This window comes from Calcarisporiella thermophila (assembly GCF_041956535.1).
Source record: "Calcarisporiella thermophila strain CBS 279.70 unplaced genomic scaffold VTP21scaffold_2, whole genome shotgun sequence".
In the NCBI taxonomy this organism is placed as follows: Eukaryota; Fungi; Calcarisporiellomycota; class Calcarisporiellomycetes; order Calcarisporiellales; family Calcarisporiellaceae; genus Calcarisporiella; species Calcarisporiella thermophila.
In genome coordinates, this window is record NW_027192192.1 from 742,681 (window position 1) to 759,998 (window position 17,318).

Below are 17,318 nucleotides of genomic sequence, written 5' to 3' on the forward strand. Positions count from 1 at the left end.
CCTACTTAAAGTGCCCCAAGGATAAGGTCTGCCCAAGGTGCGAAGCACATAGGATAGCCACCATTTTGGGCAATATGTCTCTACATGTTACGGTCATTGGTGCCGGCGTCGTCGGACTGACTACTGCCATTCTCTTGCTGCACCATGGACATCGCGTCACTTTGGTCTCGAGGGAATTCCCAGGAACCTTGAGCATAAAATACACCTCCCCCTGGGCCGGTACATTCCTCCTTATGTTTAAGCCATGGCCCAGGATAAAGCATTCTCCTAACTCTTGGACATGTGTCATTCTTGACAGGTGCTCATTACAGATCGCTTGCCGGGAACAATGACAGCCGGATGCAGAGTAAATTACCTTTTCCCCATTGCTTCGAGAGGGTGTACCAACTAATCGACACCAGAATGGGAATTGATTTCGTACAGGACGTTTGTGGAGTTGTCGAAGACGGCGCCCGACGCGGGCGTTTGGTTAATGCCTGGCGTGGATCTCTATGATACCCCTCCCCGCAAACCGTTTTGGTACGAACGGGAAATACCAGGGGTAAGTAGGATTCCGAGTTGACCAAAGCTCCACAGGTAGGCCCTAACCATAGCTTTCTCTTTGTTCTCGCGCTGCATCACTTCCTTGTCTCCCCGCTGGCCCCCTGCAATAGTACCAGGTCCTCGCAAGGGAAGAGCTTCCAGAAGGGGTCGCGTTTGGCCACACCTACGATTCCCTCTCCATCAACACCTCCAAGTATCTTGCCTTCCTATTGAAACTCTTCACGACGAAGGGCGGTGCGACACGTCGCTTGGAAATTGGCCATCTGTCGGAGGCGGTGGAGGAGCATACCGACGTCGTGGTGAACTGCACGGGCCTGGGTGCCAAAACGCTGGGGGGGGTAAGCGACTCGAACGTGTTCCCTATTCGTGGGCAGACTGTGATTGTGAAGTCGCCGCACCCAGTCGCAAAGACCATCACGAGGATCGGGGAGCATTTCACTTATGTGATCCCTCGGGACAATGGAGAGGTGGTGCTGGGGGGGACGCACCAAGCCCATGACGAGTTGCGTAGAGCATAGGCTTCCTTGTTTGGTTGTGTTTGGAGCAGACGGCTCAACCATCTATTTCTCCTGTAGGACGGCGACTCCCGTTCAAAGCACCACCGACGCCATTCTCCGCCGCGTGGTTGAGATCTGTCCTGAGCTACGCCCGCTCGAGAAAATCCAGATCGTGCGCGAGGCGGTCGGGCTGCGTCCCGGCCGGACCGGGGGGACCCGCCTGGATGCGGAGTGGATGAGTAAAGTGCCTCTTTGAGCTGCCTCCATTTGGCTAAAGAAGTCTTATCCCATGCACATGCTTGTATAGACGCGAGGGGAAGCAAGGACGTCCTGCTGGTGCATAACTACGGGCATGGTGGCGGAGGCTACCAGACGAGTTGGGGCACGGCCGCTGAAGCGGTGGAGATCATAGCCCGTGAGATGAGCATCCGAAAGGGTCTCCTCGGGGGGGTTTTATCGAAACTTTGAGAGCTGTGCCGAGCGAGGGGGGGTCGAGTGCCGCGAATATGGGGCTCGACCAGAGTATCTATCCACTATCAGTGTTGTGTTTTATGAAATCTTCCTCTTCCTCTTTGAATCTATGTATTTACATGGGCGATTTCTGATCCCCCATTGATTATCAGGGCCAAATTTCATGGCTCCTCAGAAATACAGACTCCACGGCTAGATGGGCCCCCCACTGATGAAATTATCCTGAATCCAAACATGACTGGTGATCGGAGACATCATCCTCCGTCAAATATGACACATGGAACGAAACCCCCCAGGAAGACCAGTCACAATCATCTCTCGATAGATGCACGTGAGAGATAATCACCATCAAATAGATAATTTGGGTGGAAGATTATATCTATCAAAGCATCTAAAATCTAGAAATGTTTCATATTAAAAAGCTCCCTGCACCCGCACAATTTTCTCTCTTCTCTTCACTTCGAAATTCATCGGAACATTTCCCTCCCCCCCCTCCCCTCCACCTCCATCACTCTACTATTTCGTACGAATTTCTAGACTAGTATGCCACAAGCTAACGGACAGAACGGACATCGCGACGCTCTCGACTTTGTGTCGCCGTATGCGTCCAAGGAGCCGAACAGCAATGTCGGGAGTTTCAAAATCATAGAGTCGACATTAAGAGGTCAGCATTAGCCCTCCCCCCCCCCCTCTCGCTGCCTGCTGTTCTCTGCTGGCACGCACCCATATGTTGGCCACCGAAATTCTAACTCCACCCTCTTTCTCTTCCATTCTGTAGAGGGCGAGCAGTTCGCCAATGCATTTTTTGACACCAAGAAGAAGATCGAGATCGCCAAGGCGCTCGATGAGTTTGGAGTCGATTACATCGAGCTCACCTCGCCGGCGGCCTCGGAACAGTCCCGACAGGACTGCGTTGCTATTGCCAACCTCGGCCTCAAAGCCAAGATCCTCACCCACATTCGATGCCACATGGACGACGCTCGGCTCGCCCTTGAAACCGGCGTCGACGGCGTCGACGTGGTCATGGGCACCTCGTCCTTCCTGCGCGAGTTCTCCCACGGGAAGGATATGCGCTACATCATGGACAAGGCGGCGGAGGTGATCAAGTTCATCAAGGAGACCAACCCGAAGGTGGAGGTGCGATTCTCGACGGAGGACTCCTTCCGTAGCGACCTGGTCGACCTCCTGAGCGTCTACAAGCATGTGGATGGCCTGGGTGTGAACCGAGTCGGGATTGCCGACACCGTCGGGTGTGCGAACCCGCGGCAGGTGTTCGAGCTGGTCAAAACGTTGAGGAGCGTGGTGTCGTGCGACATCGAGTGCCACTTCCACAACGACACGGGCTGTGCCATCGCCAACGCGTACGCCGCATTGGAGGCGGGGGCCACCCACATCGACACCTCGGTACTGGGGATCGGGGAGCGCAACGGCATCACCCCTCTTGGCGGGCTTATGGCCCGCATGTATGTGGCGGACAAGCCGTATGTCACGAACAAATACCGCCTCCCGCTTCTCCGCGAAATCGAGAACCTGGTGGCCGACTCCGTCGAGATCACCATCCCGTTCAACAACTACATCACCGGCTACTGTGCGTTCACCCACAAGGCCGGCATCCACGCCAAGGCCATCCTCAACAACCCCTCCACCTACGAGATCCTGAAGCCCGAGGACTTTGGGATGACTCGCTACGTGAACATTGGGTCCCGGCTCACCGGGTGGAACGCGGTGAAGAGCAGGGTGGAGCAGCTGGGCTTATCCCTCACGGACGAGGAGGTGAAGAAGGTGACGGCGAAGATCAAGGAGCTGGCCGACATCCGACCGCAGAGCCTTGACGATGTCGATGGGTTACTGAGGAAGTACCACGATGCGAAGATCGATGGAGACCACGCCACCATGACAAGCTTGGTGACAGCAGCCGCGGCAAATTAGACGCCGACACCAGCCAAAAATGAAAAATACAATGGCGAAAGCTATTTAGGGCGGCTAGACCCTATACCTCTTATTTTCTACTTTATCATTATCATTATTCTTTCTCCTTTTCATTTCTTTCCCCACTCTTTGTAATTAAAGGAAAAAAAAACGTCTTTATCTGTTTTCACTCTCGTGTTTTGTTCATTTCGTTTTCTAGATTGCTCTTTTGCCGTTTCTCTTATTGTACAAATTTGGCTCATGTATTGTTACCGTCAAGGCCGAAGAGTGGATGGAAAGAAATAATCTTTGTTCTAGTAGTGGCACGACCTGTATTGGGAAACCGGGGCGAGGCCCAGCAAAACGGATGAAACCTACTCTCTACCTTCACTGGAGGTAGTTCAAAACCTAACCGAAAGAAAGACTGAAAAAAAAAAAAATCGAAAATACAAATTTCCCCTTAGATATTGCCATCATCATTCTTCTTTTGCCGCCGCCACGCTGCCCTCGGTCGAGATTCCGCGCTGGCTAGTGATCTGGTTCATCTTGGCAGACAATTCGGTTGCGCTCTCCTTGGCCGCATCCGAAACCCTGCGGATGTTTTCGTGCAGCACCTTTTGCCCCCGGGCCAAGTTCTGGTCCACCATCTCCTTGTTTTCGACATAGATGCGGGGGAGTGTGAAGCCGAGTAGGGCGCACGTGGCCAGGATGACTCTGGTCGGGAAGACGTAGGAAATATTCCAGAGGAGGAAGAGGATGCCTAGCCACTGTCAGTGGAAGTAGAGGGGGGGGAGGGGGAATGAGAGGGGATGAGGCAAGGGGGATGGCGCGGCTCTTAATCTCGATAATACCTTGAAGCTGCGCACGGTGTCCTCGATAAGCACTATTTTCAGCGTCTCTTGGAGGAAAACGTTGATCACGTCCACACAGAGGGAAACGTACTTGGAGACCCGGGATTGGTCAAGCTCGAGATTCCGCTTATTCCGGAGATTGCTAGCATGGAATAGAGGGAGTCAATCCTTTGAGACCGCTAGCTCAGATTACAAGGCGTGTTTTCTTACTCTAATGGGTTCACGTCTCCGTACAGTTTCTTGTACACGGTTACATAGCAGAGGTTCAGCCCAGTCAGGCAAAACCCAATAAGAAAGATCAGGCCAAGGGGAGAGAAGCGACCTGAGAGGTAGAGAAGGGCGAGGAATCCGCTCAGAACCCCACCGCTCTCAGCCGGGTGCTCCCACATCACTAGGCGCCGAACACGCTGCTGTGCCAAAGTAATTCCTCGGTTGTGCATGTCTAAGCAATGTAATTGCAATGGAATAAGTGAGCATTAGAGAGGGGAGAGGAGTGGCATGATTAACCAACTTGAGGCCGAGGAAAGTTCACCGTCGTCACCAGAGGGTAGTGGCGTCTCCTTGGCCAGCCGCTCCGCTTCTCCGAGTTCGCGCTCGCGATCGCCCTCGGTTTTTACCGATGTTTTCTCCTGTGAATTCGGTTGGGAAGCGACATTGACCTCGGGGTGTTCCATGGCGAATTTTAGTTTTTGGAATTTGAGCAAAGAAAAGAAAATGCGGCGAAAGGGAAGAGTAGGAGGTTTCAGAGGGAAAATGGAAGCTGTGGAGGTTATATAATGACCGAGACTTTATGAGGGCGAATTGGAAAATAACCCGTACATTTTGCCACCATCCGCATTCGTATTTGTTGATCGCATGTCCTCCCGTGATGAAAATAGGCAAAAGTGGGCCAAAAATAAACTTCGCGCCCTATCATTTCCTTGGCTATTCCTTCGTCTTCCTGTTTATTGTACTTTATAATTTTTTTCTCCTCCCGCTTCCTTTGTTACCTACTCACTAACAAGTCTGATTCCATGAAGAGAGCACCACTGAGCTGTGTATTGCGCTCTAATGGATAAACAAGTTGGCATCAAGTTTCCGGTTCGCTGGAAGTGTGGAGTTGTTTCACTCCTCATTTTTGCTACGCTTCTAGATCCGGAAAGAAAGGAAAAAACGAGCTGTGGAGAGTGCGCCGGCATGAAATTATTGATGACTGATTAGTCTTTATTGCGAATTATATATATACAACATATTGAAAGGAGAAATATGAAGGAGAAAAAAAAACTTAGAGCAGGCTCACCACGTCCCATTCAAGGCGGAAAAGAAAGAGGCAAATTACGAAGAATAGGGAATGGCTGACCGTCACTGAGCTGAAGAGAAAAAGCAAGAGGAATATCCGTCGTTTAAGAATAAGTAGAGCGGGGGTGGAAGTTTAAGGAAATCATATAATCGATATAGCACTCCCCTCCTCTCCATTAACCACAAATTTAATCGGTAGAACTACACCCTCTACACCCACAATGAACACACTCTATCACTCTTCCCTCCTCCAGCTTATTTTTCGGCACTCTGCAGATGCAGGTTGTGCCAAAGTTGGTGTCCTTAGCCTGGATGCACCGCAAGCAGCATAGTTTCTCGAAGCCGGGCTATATATACAAAAAAAAAGTTAAATGGAAATAGGTCTGATGTCGAGTTATTTACCGGCTCACCTTTTTCCACTTGGCGATCAGATTTGCATCAGCGTAGCCGTTTTTCAGCAGCCAATCGTAAAGTTCGCGAGTGATTGCTTTGCGCTTATAGAAAAGATCATAGACATAGCGAGATTTCTGATGATGCAGACGAAAAATAGGCCACAGTGCTTCCACTTTTCGCTTGCCTTCGTGGGGTTCATTTTCGGCTAAAGACAAAGAAGTAAAAATCAGAGAAACATTGGAGACACCTCTAGAAAAAGAGAGAGAGAAAAAAAAAGACCTACCATCACGCATCTTTTTTTCAAATTCCAGAAACATAGGCTCTATCTCATCAAAGCCCTCTGGCGGCTTCTTGTTGCGCAGATGTCGGATTTTGGGCATGACAGGCTGGTTGGATTCTCTTTGATTCAAATAGTGATCGATCTGGAAAGAGAGAGAATAATGCGAGATAGGAAAGCAAACGTCACACTATTTACAAGCTAAATTGAAGTCCTCGAAAACACGCTAAGATTTCAAAGAAAAATAATAATAATAGACATGAAAATCAACGAAGTAAAAAACACAACCAGGGAGCAGCGGATCGCCACACACTCGCATATTAAAGGGCTGGGATTGCGCGATGATGGCTCTGTTGAGGAGATCGCGGCCGGATTTGTCGGGCAGGAGACCGCACGCGAAGTGAGCCTTGAAATTTCGGAATCGACGATGAAAAGACACTAACCATGGAGTATTCATATACTGAAAAGGCATGTGGAATAGCAGTTGACATGATTAAATCGAAAAAATGGGCCGGGCGTGCACTCCTGCTTGCAGGTGCTCCTGGTACAGGAAAAACAGCGCTCGCTCTCGCGATCTCACAGGAGCTAGGTCCAAAGGTTCCGTTTTGCCCAATGGTCGGCAGCGAGGTCTACTCGAGCGAAATTAAGAAAACCGAGGTATTAATGGAAAATTTCCGACGGGCCATTGGTAAGGATTCTCAGAATTTGGACCGTTTCGATTGCATTGCCTGACAGATCATGTTGGCGTCCACTGAATAGGCCTAAGAATTAAGGAGACGAAGGAGGTCTATGAGGGAGAGGTGACGGAACTAACTCCTGAAGAGACAGAGAATCCGCTGGGAGGCTACGGGAAAACTATCTCACAGGTCATCATTGGCCTTAAAACCGTCAAGGGCACAAAACAGTTGAAGCTGGACCCGACCATCTACGAGAGTATTCAGAAAGAAAAAGTGGCCGTCGGCGATGTCATCTATATAGAGGCCAATACGGGAGCTGTCAAGGTAACCGCTTGTTTTTGAACTGAACATTTCACGCGGAGCCAGTATTGACACCCCTCTCTTTTCAAACACGCTAAGAGGGTTGGGCGGTCTGACGCTTACGCAACAGAGTTTGACCTGGAGGCCGAGGAATACGTGCCGTTACCCAAGGGGGAGGTCCACAAGAAGAAGGAGGTGATTCAGGATGTAACATTACATGATTTGGACATTGCCAATGCCCGCCCGCAAGGGGGCCAGGACATTCTGTCCATGATGGGCCAGCTGATGAAGCCGCGGAAAACGGAAATCACAGAAAAGCTGAGGAAAGAGGTCAACAAGGTTGTCAACAAGTACATTGACCAGGGGATAGCGGAGCTGATTCCCGGCGTTTTGTTCATTGACGAGGTAGGGGAAACCCCTTGGGGATGCGTGGACGGTCCAGCGACTAACCTCTCCCCTCTTGCTTAGACACACATGCTAGATATCGAATGCTTCACCTATTTGAATCGCGCTCTCGAATCTCCCCTCTCTCCCATCGTCATCCTGGCCACCAACCGCGGCATGTGCACTATCCGAGGCACAGAAGACATCGTCGCCCCCCACGGCATCCCACTCGACCTGCTCGATCGTCTCTTGATCGTGCGCACCGTGCCGTATACGCTCGAGGAAATCAAAATCATCATCGGGATCCGTGCGCGAACGGAGGGCCTGCGGGTTGCCGACGAAGCGGCGCAGTACATGGCGGAGATCGGGGCCAAGAGCTCGCTACGTTACGCAGTCCAGCTACTCTCCCCCGCCAACGTTCTCTCCCGGACGAGTGGCCGCGAGGAGATCGTGTTGGAGGATGTGCAGGAGGCCGGGAATCTCTTCTTTGATGCGAAGATGTCGGCCAAGGTCCTTGCCGAGCACGAGAGCCGCTACATCTCCTAACTCGCCTGCATTTTGCCTCCTCCTCATCTTTGTTCTGTTCTTCAATTTATCCTATAAAAAAAGCATAACAATGATTTGTACGATTTTTTCGGTGCTCGCTGTTTTTGTTTATTTGAAGTCACACAAAAAGAATCGATAGAATCTCAAAAAACAGAAGCCATATTTTTTTTAGTCTCTTCCAACTCACCCCCTCGCCTCCGGCTAAGCTATCTATATATATGATCGGCTCGGGCTTGCACCCCAACATCAACATTGCTTAACACCAGGGACATGGCCACCACTCCCGAGAAGAAAGTGAAGAGAAAGAAGACCTCTCGCGCATGCATCCATTGCCAGAGGGCCCATTTAACCTGTGATGACTGTAGGTGCATTCCATTTTTGAATCCATAGTTCTAGCGATTAATGCTGTTGCTCGGATCACCAGCGAGACCATGCCAGCGATGCATCAAGCGGGATCTGGCCGCAACATGTATGGATGGAGTGAGAAAGAAGGCAAAGTATTTGCAGGACACCGATCCTACTCCAGGTACGGTTGGTCGATCGATTCCAGGACCGGGGGCCACCGAGCTAACCCTTTTTGTTTTTGACCATGGCAGCACCGTCCATGGGATCCAATTCATCGTCAGGTATTGATCTGCAATCCGATTTGACCGCTCCGCTCCATCAACTGGACCAAGCTTCCTCACAAGACTTGTTGAATGGTAGAATGATTTTTGCTGATCGTTTCTCTCTGACCGCTCTCTTACCCCCCTGCATTGCTTCCAGGCTCCTATCTCGATGCGTCCAGTTTTTTCGGGCTTAATCCCCTCTCCGCGGATAATTTCGGCTCCCAAGCTGTCAATCTCGAGTACTCCATCCTCAGCTCCATGTTCTCTAATCCACTGGGAGATACCAACGCCCTTGCGATGCTCAACCCATCGCAATGGACCACCGATCAGACGACGTCGGCGGCATCCGCCACCGCCGTCGAGAATGGGGGTGGATTGGTGGGAAGTGGCTATGAGCTGCGAAAGCGCAAGGGATACAGCCCAGAGAACGTGTACGCATCGATCAAGGCCCCGCACAACTACGTGGAGGGGTTCCATTATCTCGTCAAATACATGAAAGACAAGTGAGTGGCTTTGTGCTTTTACCATTCCCCTTCCCTATAAAGAGCAGGGTTTTAATGCTAACCTCGGCGGATGGCTTGCAGGATGGAGAAAGAGGACATGATGCGCATCACACGAGCCATTTCTGGCTTTCGGCCCTCGTTCATCACGCTTGTCATGAACCTGACGCTAGAGGATCTGATCTTCATGGAGAAGATGTTCCAGCGGACCCTCCTAGAGTTCGAGAAGCTCGTCAGCTTCTCTGGCACTCCCACGGTTGTATGGCGGCGCACGGGCGAAATTGCGCTGGTTGGAAAGGAATTTCTCCTATTAACGCAATGGACGCGCGAGCAGATCCTAGGGAAGAAGACCTATATCTACGAGCTGATGGACAATCAGTCGGCGGTGGAGTACTGGGAGAAGTTCTCGGTACACGCATTCGAGACCGAATCCTCCGTCATGACTACGTGTGTGCTTCTCACGCCAGCCGGCCGCCGTGTTCCGTGTGGTTTCTGCTTCACCATCAAGAGGGATATATTTGACATTCCGCTGACCATTGTCGGAAATGTAAGTAGGCTCCCCTTTTGTGTATTATGCTTTGATGGCAGGATGCTTATCCGGGTCGTCTTTTTTGTTTGTTTGTTTGCTTGCTTGCTTGCTTGCTTATTGACTTGATGATTCATCCACCTAGTTTCTACCGATATTGATTTGATATCGACGCTAAAGGGCCTCTTGTCCGCCTCGTTCGTATTAGCCGATAGCGAATAGCGAATTTCGGAATCGGGTCACATGAACCGAGTGTGGAGGCCCAAGTGCTTTTTGGGAAGACGTTTGAATTTCGTTCCTTACTGCATTCAAATAGCGACTCTATTTGCATCGAGAATAGGCTGCTTAATTTGCTCCTTCCCGCTTTGTTTTTTTTTTCTCTCTCTCTTTCTCTTTCATCTCTCCTATTTCACCCGGCGATATTCTGTAATTTTTTTATTTAAGCTCCCCCTTTTTTTTATTTCTTTTATGTCTCTCTGTGTTTGTTACTGTATATTCTATTCTTATCCCCACTTTTCTTCACATGATGTAATGGACTTTCGTTTGAATAATATCCTTGCTTACTCTCTAGCAACTCAGCCTTTTTTCTGGCATCATAGGAGGGGGAAGCTTCCTGGTTTGCTTGTGTAATGTTCTATTTTTCCGATTTCTCTTTCATCTAGCATAAGCTCGGCCTCGCAGTCCCTTTGAGTACTTATATAATAGGCGGGGAGGGATCGCTGCTCCACAATCCTGGACTCTGTTGCTTGGCACTTTTCCCGTTCCACTTTACTCACGCCTTCAAGATTTCGCAAAAAAATCTCATCCCAATGAATTCCAACCACGCCGATGCGCCCGTGACCTCGCAGCCCTCGGCGCGCGTCCTGATCCCCTCCTTTGCTCACGAGGAAGACCTGAGCACTATTCCCCATGGGGTCTATGGTACGATTATGAACCAGCTCGGCGCCCTCGTGGGCACCCTTGGAGCCGTAAGTGACACGTCGAACTCGACGAGTCTGAGTTTCGGTACATCAACATGGAAATCCTAACTATAGCTGGCATTGCATAGATTCCGGTATGTGTCTGCTTCCCGAACATTTATCGCGAGGTGCCTCAAGGTAAAGACAAGAAGCCCTTTATGTTTCGCTGGTTAGCATGTTCATTTCATTTATTTATGCGGCAATGTTGCGTTTCTCTATTCAAGGCCATGTGGGGCTCATTACTCGCTTCGGACGGTATTATAAGTGTGTGGATCCCGGGCTTACCAAGGTCAATCCCATTACGGAACGCCTGACGCGGGTGGATATGAAGGTATTTCGATCATTCTGAAGATTCCGATCCAAAAAAGAATCTCACCCGTGCCGATAGATCCAGCTTGCCGATATCCCCAGCCAGTCTGTGATGACGAAGGACAATGTCAGCATCCAGATCGACAGCATTCTCTACTGGCATGTGGTCGACCCATACGTGTCTGTGTTCGGCGTGACGGACGTGAAAAAGGCCCTCGTCGAACGCACGCAGACAACGCTGCGGCACATTGTGGGTTCGCGTGTGCTCCAAGACTTGATCGAGAATAGAGAGGCGATTGCGATGGAGATTGGGGCCGTCATAGGCGAGGCCGCCAAGCAATGGTAAGGGATTCGAGGCGTGATGTTTGGGATGAGTGAGGCTAGACGGCTGATGCCTTCTTGATCTACTCTTGCCAATAGGGGTGCCCGAGTGGAGTCCATCCTGGTCAAGGACATCCAGTTCAACCGCGAGCTCCAGGACAGTCTCGCTTCCGCCGCCAAACAAAAGCGCATTGGCGAGAGTAAGGTGATTGCTGCCCAAGCCGAGGTGGAGGCCGCGCAGCTTATGCGCAAGGCCGCCGACATCTTGGCGACGCCCGCCGCCATGCAGATTCGCTCGCTCGAAACCATGGTCACCATGGCCCGCAGCGCCGGCACCAAGGTTATATTCATGCCGATGGGCGGCAACGGGGTCCCCCAAGTCACCATGACTCCTCAGGAGGCGACGGTGGTGGAGCAAATGGCGAACCAATAGGCGCTCCGGCAAAGCCGCTCTTCTCCTGGCATCATGGCATCAATATGATAAGTTCACACCCCTCTTCAGTAGTTAGCACACATTCTCCTCCCATTTTCTTCTTCCAAATCCGTTGTGTTTTCCATCTATTTATCAGCCTTATACTTGCTATGCTTATGGTAGTCTAATCTTCTCTATATTTAACTTCCTTTGGGGCTGTTTGCCCATTTTGCCTCTGCCGCCGTGTAATGTTTCTTTCCGCCGACACCGCAAATAATAATAATAATAATAAGACTAATTTCCCCCAGTGCGCCCATGGATGCATCCTGCCTCTCCTTGGATATAGATAAGATTTACATGTCGGGAAAATTTTAATTTATCTCTCCAGCCCCATCTCCGCCATCAAGGATGAGCCGGCGCATGGCTGTGTTTATCAGCTCGCGGCCCCCCTGCCCCAGCTGCCACTCGGCCTCCAGGCCTGTCCATGGGAAGGCTGTGGGTGCCAACATGGTTGTTTGCTGGGAAACTGCTTCTTTGGGCAAGGGGGGACTCCCTTTCCTGCAGAGTGGACCTCGTGCTCAGAGTCAGCGCACTAAATCGTTGTCTTTTGGGGGAAAAAATTAATTTTTGGTCTGCTTCCACTTTTGTCCCCAATTCTCACATCCCTATATTTTCGCCTGCAGCTCGCTTTTTTTCCCTCTTTTTCTCCTCTCCACTGCCCAACTCCAACCTCCTCTTGCGGCGAGCTCCAGCTTCCCCCCTCCCCCGCCCTCTCCAGCTTCACCCGGCCCCATTGAATCCTCTCCATACTTGAACCTCTCTCCCCCTCCCGAATCCGCCCGAGTCGAATCGCTCCACAATGGCCCCAAATTTATTCCGCAAATCCCAAAAGGCTTATACCATGACGCCTTCGCGCTTCGAAGGCACTGGGCGCGTCGGCTCGCTCACCCCGCAGCAAGAGGTGACGCTCCAGCGCTTCAAGGAGGAGCTTGCCAAGGAATGCGACCTGTACGACGCCCGCGTCCACGACGACCACATTCTGCTCCGCTTTCTGCGAGCACGCAAATTCGACCTCCCCAAATCCCTTCTCATGTTCACCAACTATCTCAAATGGCGCAAGGACTTTGGCGTCGATGATCTGGTCCGCAACTTCAAGTTCGAAGAGCACGAGGAGGTGGCGAAATATTACCCGCGCTACTACCACAAGACAGACCGGCTCGATAGGCCCATTTATGTCGAGCACATTGGGAACGTCGACTTGAAGCAGCTGTTCAAGGTCACCACTGAGGAGCGCATGATTAAGCACTTCGTGGTGGGCTACGAGAGCCTAGTGAATGACCGATTCCCCTCCTGCTCTAAATTGGCGGGCCAGCGTATAGAGCAATGCTTTACTATCCTGGACTTGAAGGGAATTCAACTTAAGCAAGCGCCCTCCATCATGGTAACCTGAATTATACCCCAGCGAATCCTCCCCCCCCCCCTCCTCTTATTCAACCTCTTCTTTCTCCCTTTGTTAGAGCTTTATTAAGCGAATCTCGGCGATTGCCCAAGACTATTACCCAGAGGTAACTGGCTTCACATCTGCGCGACATCGCTGGTCACGTCATGAGTTTTTAACTTTTGTATTTGTTTTCCTCAGATGATGGGAAAGATGTTCATCATCAATGCACCTTATCTTTTCGCCTCCGTGTTTAATTTGATCAAGGTAAAGACAACCCTCCCAGGGTGGGATTCAGCCTAACAGATTTGGTCGGAAAACTCATTTATATCATTGTCAGAATTTCCTCGACGAGGTCACGGTGAATAAGATTGTGATCCTCAGCGGCAAATACCAGCAGGAGCTGCTGAAGGACGTAGATCCGGAAAATCTCCCAACCTATTTCGGAGGGGTCTGCGAGTGTCCCGGCGGATGCAGACAAGCCGACTTGGGTCCGTGGAAGGTAATTTAGAAAAGCAGTCCCCATCAGACCTTTCTTTTAGATACAACAGCGATGGAGACTGAATCCTTTCTCTTTTCAGGATCCAAAATTCAACAAGAAGCTGCGGGTCAATGGGTCTTCACAGGAATACGATGACTCGGAAGACGAATCTTCCATCTCGCGCTAAATTTGCCCCATGGTTTTGTTTATCGTATTAGTTTATGAATGATAACCCGTTTTTGCTTTGTCCTCTTTCCCCTTTGAAGAATACCGAATGAAATCTCCATTATTACTTGTTCATAGTTGGGACATCTATATAACTTTGTTCTTCTACTTGAACGCCCTCCATATTATACCATCCATGAGACTTTGCAGCATTTTTTTTTGTTTCTTATTTTCCATTTTTTTTTTCCTAGTACATTCATGAACTTTCATATTATCGTTTTTTTCTTTTCCTCTTTCCTATTTTCCTCATTCTAATGTGGCTCTCTCTATATATATTTTATCAACGAAAAAAAAATAAATGTGAACCTTTCCGCGCATATTCTATGAATCGTTCCCTTTCCCATTTGGAGTTTTCGTTTTGACGCTACCCCTTTAGAGTAACATTTTTCAGTTTCTTGCTTGAATATGCTTTGGCGGATCGGGAAAAGGCTAAATTCGTAAAAAGAGGGAGGGGAAAAGAAACGCATTCATCTCCGTTGATCTACGCGTTTTTTCTAGTATGCTTACGAGGGGTGGGAGGGGTGAAAAAGGGGAAGAAGCGAAGGGAAAAACGCTTCCAAGTCCCTCCGTGCCTCCCCCTTTTGCCAGAGATGCATTCCTTGAGCCGAAAAAATCGCCGATCACTCCAAGACTCTCCCAAATTTCTGAGCCAAGATATTTTACTAGCGGATTCTTGCTCCACATCTTTTTTGCAGATCTAAAATTCCAGCGTCTACATGTTCTACGGTTATGACGACAAAACACATTCGATTGAGGAATTTTTGTTGCGAAAAATATGGTGATCAACACGAGCCGTCTGTTCCACTCGATCTCTTTATAAAACCCGCGACGAAATCCCCTTCCTTCGTCCTTACTTCACAAAAATTTTCCATCCGCCATTACAATAGCTCTACTCCTCTCCCACTAAACCCCACCTCTCTCTCTCTCTTTTCTTCTCTCTCTCTCTCACTCTTATACCCACTCTCTTTCCATATATAAAGTATATTTTCATTCTCTCTTCTACATATTTCTTTTTATCTCTAATATATTTCTTTTCTCTTCTCTTCTCACTTCAAGAGCAAAAATGAAAACAGGTATCTTCGCCATTTCAGTCCTCCTCAGTGTATCTGCCCTGAGTCAGGCTGCTCCTCTGCAGGAGAACTCTGCGGCACTCGAGCATCCCCACCTTGACAAGCGCATTGAGCTCGCCAGTATCCCACTCCTTGGGCCCATCCTTGCGGCCATGTACGTATAGGTTTGCAGTTGGAGAGGAGGGCGACACTGCAACTAACCCCCTCTTGTCTCTTGATCCCCCATAGTACCAAGACAAATGACACCGCCACTCCCTCAGCATCCCTGGCACCCACGGCGCCCGTAGCCACCGCCGTCCCCACATTCCAAGCCGCTGGAGAGGAGGAGGAGGAGGAGGAGACGGACGAGCCGGTAGAGGCGGCCAAAAAGAAGGACAAGAAGAAGGCCAAGAAGAAGCAACAGCAGGATGAGGAGGAGGAGAGCGCGGACGAGGAGGAAGACAACAAGAAAAAGCAGAAGAAACAGAAGAAGCAGAAAAAGCAGAATGTGAAGAAGCCTGTGGAGAACAACGGGCAACAGCCCGTCGACATGATGGCCAAGGCGGTAGTTCCCGAGGGCGAGCATCCCCTTGAGAACCAACAGCCGCAGGCCGCTCCCCAGGAGGATGTGTCCACAAAGGGCGCCATGGGTGGCTTGGTTCCGATCACCAAGCGGGCCGAGGTGATCAAGAAGCCCAAGCAGCCCACCGTCAAACCCGAAGTGACCGACGACAAGGCGGCGAAGAAGGCAAAGAAGGACGACAAGAAGAAGCCCAAGCCCGCCAATGTGGCTGCGGCTGCGGCAGCCCCTGCTCCCCAGGCTGGGAACGGGGTTGTGGCGCAGGCGGCCAACGCACCCCTCCCGGCCGCTCAGCATGGCAAGCGGCAGCTCGGAATCCAGGGGCTGCTGAAACCTATCTTGGGTGAGCCGGCTCCCCCTGCTCCGGCTGCGCCCGCCCCCGCCACCTCCCCCGTGGAGGAGCCCGGATTCGAGCGCAAGATTAAGGAGGGCAAGCCCACAAGAAAGGAGGACGATGAGGATGACGACGACGAAGTTGAGGGAGCTGAGGACGAGGGCGAGGAGGAGGACGGCCAGGACGAGGAGATGGAGGAGAAGAAGGAGAAGAAGAAGCCCAAGAAGGAGAAGAAGCCCAAGGCCAAGAAGCCCGCCGACAACAAAGCTGCCGCCGTGAAGAAACCAAAAGGCGGAAAGAAGAAGCCCCAGACTCCCGACGTCGCTGCCGCCGCCGCCCCAATCCCCGCCCCCATTGAAAACAACCAAGTTACACCTCAGCGCGCAACCGAAATGCCTGCCAACGTCCCCGCTGCTCCTCAACTACCAGAAGCCATGACGCCTCCTCAGCGTACCGCCGAAAACATGGCTCCCCCGGCCGCCGCGCCCCAGCCCATCACAGCCCAGGGGAAGAAGCACGAGGAGAAGAAGAAGGACAAGAAGGTAAAGAATGTTAAGAAGCAAGACAAGCCAAAGGTTGCACCCAAGGCGGCCGCCCTAGACAACCCACAGCAGGTAAATGAACACCCTTCTTAATGGATGCTTTTGGTATGCTTTGAGAAACCCTGACCCACCCTTACTCTTTTGGTGATGTAGACGCTTCCCAACAACAATGCTGCCCCCGTGCCAGCCGCGCCAGCTGCGCCAGCCTTGCCGGTCGCGTAAGCCAAACATACAAGCAATACCCTGCTTGAGATGGAATATTCGATGGTTCGATATTTTCCCACAACGAACAATAATTTTAATATTTTCTTTACTTTATTAGATAATATTCTAAGTCTCTTATACCCCCCTTATTTTCTGTGTAATAGATTTTTCTTTATGCATTTAAAGGTCTAAAAAAATAAACAATAATAGTTGATATATGAATTTTTGAGTGATGAATCACCAAATTTGGCGGTTTCCAAATTGGCAAAGTATGAGTCGCTCCTTGAAAATCTAAGTCTTAGCCTCCCCATACTTAACCAAAATTCTAATCTGACCCTTAGTGTAAGCATTCGACTTGACAAAAAAAAAGGAAAAAGGCTCATTACGTTTTTGTTGAGGGAATACTATCTATGATTTAATGATCTCTATTGAATGAAACCAGCATATACACAAGGATCTATGACGCAAAATATTCGTTACAACACATCATCTCATATATTTAGAGAAACAGGCGAAAGTCAAAAAAAGTCATCATAGATAGTAAAAAGCAAAACAGCTCATTTTAAACAAATATAAGGCCTGTTTACATTAGCGCAAATTCAATGTTTTAGTCTTCTTCCTCGCAAGTCGCACCTGGTTGCCAGTTCTTATTGAGGGAACTGTGTGTATACAAGGGTATATCATTGTATAATATTATGTTTTATT

At 50.1% G+C, this 17,318-nt stretch overlaps 9 protein-coding genes across 9 annotated transcripts; 7 read left to right on the forward strand and 2 right to left on the reverse strand.

The window, feature by feature from the left end:
* Positions 1-74: 74 nt before the first annotated feature.
* Positions 75-1,508, forward strand: VTP21DRAFT_4389 (uncharacterized protein; the record flags this gene model as incomplete). Its single annotated transcript, XM_069394794.1, has 6 exons — positions 75-219; positions 299-346; positions 402-541; positions 654-1,045; positions 1,119-1,279; positions 1,348-1,508. 6 exons carry the CDS (start codon positions 75-77, stop codon positions 1,506-1,508), a joined length of 1,047 nt encoding a protein of 348 aa, XP_069255997.1.
* Positions 1,509-2,054: 546 nt separating this feature from the next.
* VTP21DRAFT_4390 (uncharacterized protein) lies at positions 2,055-3,440 on the forward strand (the record flags this gene model as incomplete). Its single annotated transcript, XM_069394796.1, has 2 exons — positions 2,055-2,175; positions 2,290-3,440. 2 exons carry the CDS (start codon positions 2,055-2,057, stop codon positions 3,438-3,440), a joined length of 1,272 nt encoding a protein of 423 aa, XP_069255998.1.
* Positions 3,441-3,895: 455 nt separating this feature from the next.
* Positions 3,896-4,944, reverse strand: VTP21DRAFT_4391 (uncharacterized protein; the record flags this gene model as incomplete). The annotated part of the gene is made up of 4 exons (XM_069394797.1): positions 3,896-4,186; positions 4,271-4,412; positions 4,481-4,712; positions 4,782-4,944. 4 exons carry the CDS (start codon positions 4,942-4,944, stop codon positions 3,896-3,898), a joined length of 828 nt encoding a protein of 275 aa, XP_069255999.1.
* Positions 4,945-5,736: 792 nt separating this feature from the next.
* On the reverse strand, positions 5,737-6,321 carry VTP21DRAFT_4392 (uncharacterized protein; the record flags this gene model as incomplete). The annotated part of the gene is made up of 3 exons (XM_069394798.1): positions 5,737-5,895; positions 5,959-6,146; positions 6,225-6,321. 3 exons carry the CDS (start codon positions 6,319-6,321, stop codon positions 5,737-5,739), a joined length of 444 nt encoding a protein of 147 aa, XP_069256000.1.
* Positions 6,322-6,477: 156 nt separating this feature from the next.
* On the forward strand, positions 6,478-8,125 carry VTP21DRAFT_4393 (uncharacterized protein; the record flags this gene model as incomplete). Its single annotated transcript, XM_069394799.1, has 5 exons — positions 6,478-6,618; positions 6,687-6,906; positions 6,978-7,219; positions 7,295-7,600; positions 7,664-8,125. The coding sequence occupies 5 exons, from the start codon at positions 6,478-6,480 to the stop codon at positions 8,123-8,125; spliced, it is 1,371 nt and encodes a 456-aa protein (XP_069256001.1).
* A 270-nt stretch (positions 8,126-8,395) lies between these two features.
* Positions 8,396-9,925, forward strand: VTP21DRAFT_4394 (uncharacterized protein; the record flags this gene model as incomplete). The annotated part of the gene is made up of 6 exons (XM_069394800.1): positions 8,396-8,486; positions 8,550-8,651; positions 8,722-8,826; positions 8,891-9,236; positions 9,318-9,780; positions 9,905-9,925. The coding sequence occupies 6 exons, from the start codon at positions 8,396-8,398 to the stop codon at positions 9,923-9,925; spliced, it is 1,128 nt and encodes a 375-aa protein (XP_069256002.1).
* A 643-nt stretch (positions 9,926-10,568) lies between these two features.
* On the forward strand, positions 10,569-11,781 carry VTP21DRAFT_4395 (uncharacterized protein; the record flags this gene model as incomplete). Its single annotated transcript, XM_069394801.1, has 5 exons — positions 10,569-10,727; positions 10,808-10,856; positions 10,943-11,049; positions 11,107-11,369; positions 11,448-11,781. 5 exons carry the CDS (start codon positions 10,569-10,571, stop codon positions 11,779-11,781), a joined length of 912 nt encoding a protein of 303 aa, XP_069256003.1.
* Positions 11,782-12,619: 838 nt separating this feature from the next.
* VTP21DRAFT_4396 (uncharacterized protein) lies at positions 12,620-13,866 on the forward strand (the record flags this gene model as incomplete). The annotated part of the gene is made up of 5 exons (XM_069394802.1): positions 12,620-13,201; positions 13,278-13,325; positions 13,400-13,465; positions 13,539-13,700; positions 13,780-13,866. The coding sequence occupies 5 exons, from the start codon at positions 12,620-12,622 to the stop codon at positions 13,864-13,866; spliced, it is 945 nt and encodes a 314-aa protein (XP_069256004.1).
* Positions 13,867-14,967: 1,101 nt separating this feature from the next.
* Positions 14,968-16,631, forward strand: VTP21DRAFT_4397 (uncharacterized protein; the record flags this gene model as incomplete). Its single annotated transcript, XM_069394803.1, has 3 exons — positions 14,968-15,128; positions 15,203-16,481; positions 16,563-16,631. The coding sequence occupies 3 exons, from the start codon at positions 14,968-14,970 to the stop codon at positions 16,629-16,631; spliced, it is 1,509 nt and encodes a 502-aa protein (XP_069256005.1).
* Positions 16,632-17,318: the final 687 nt, after the last annotated feature.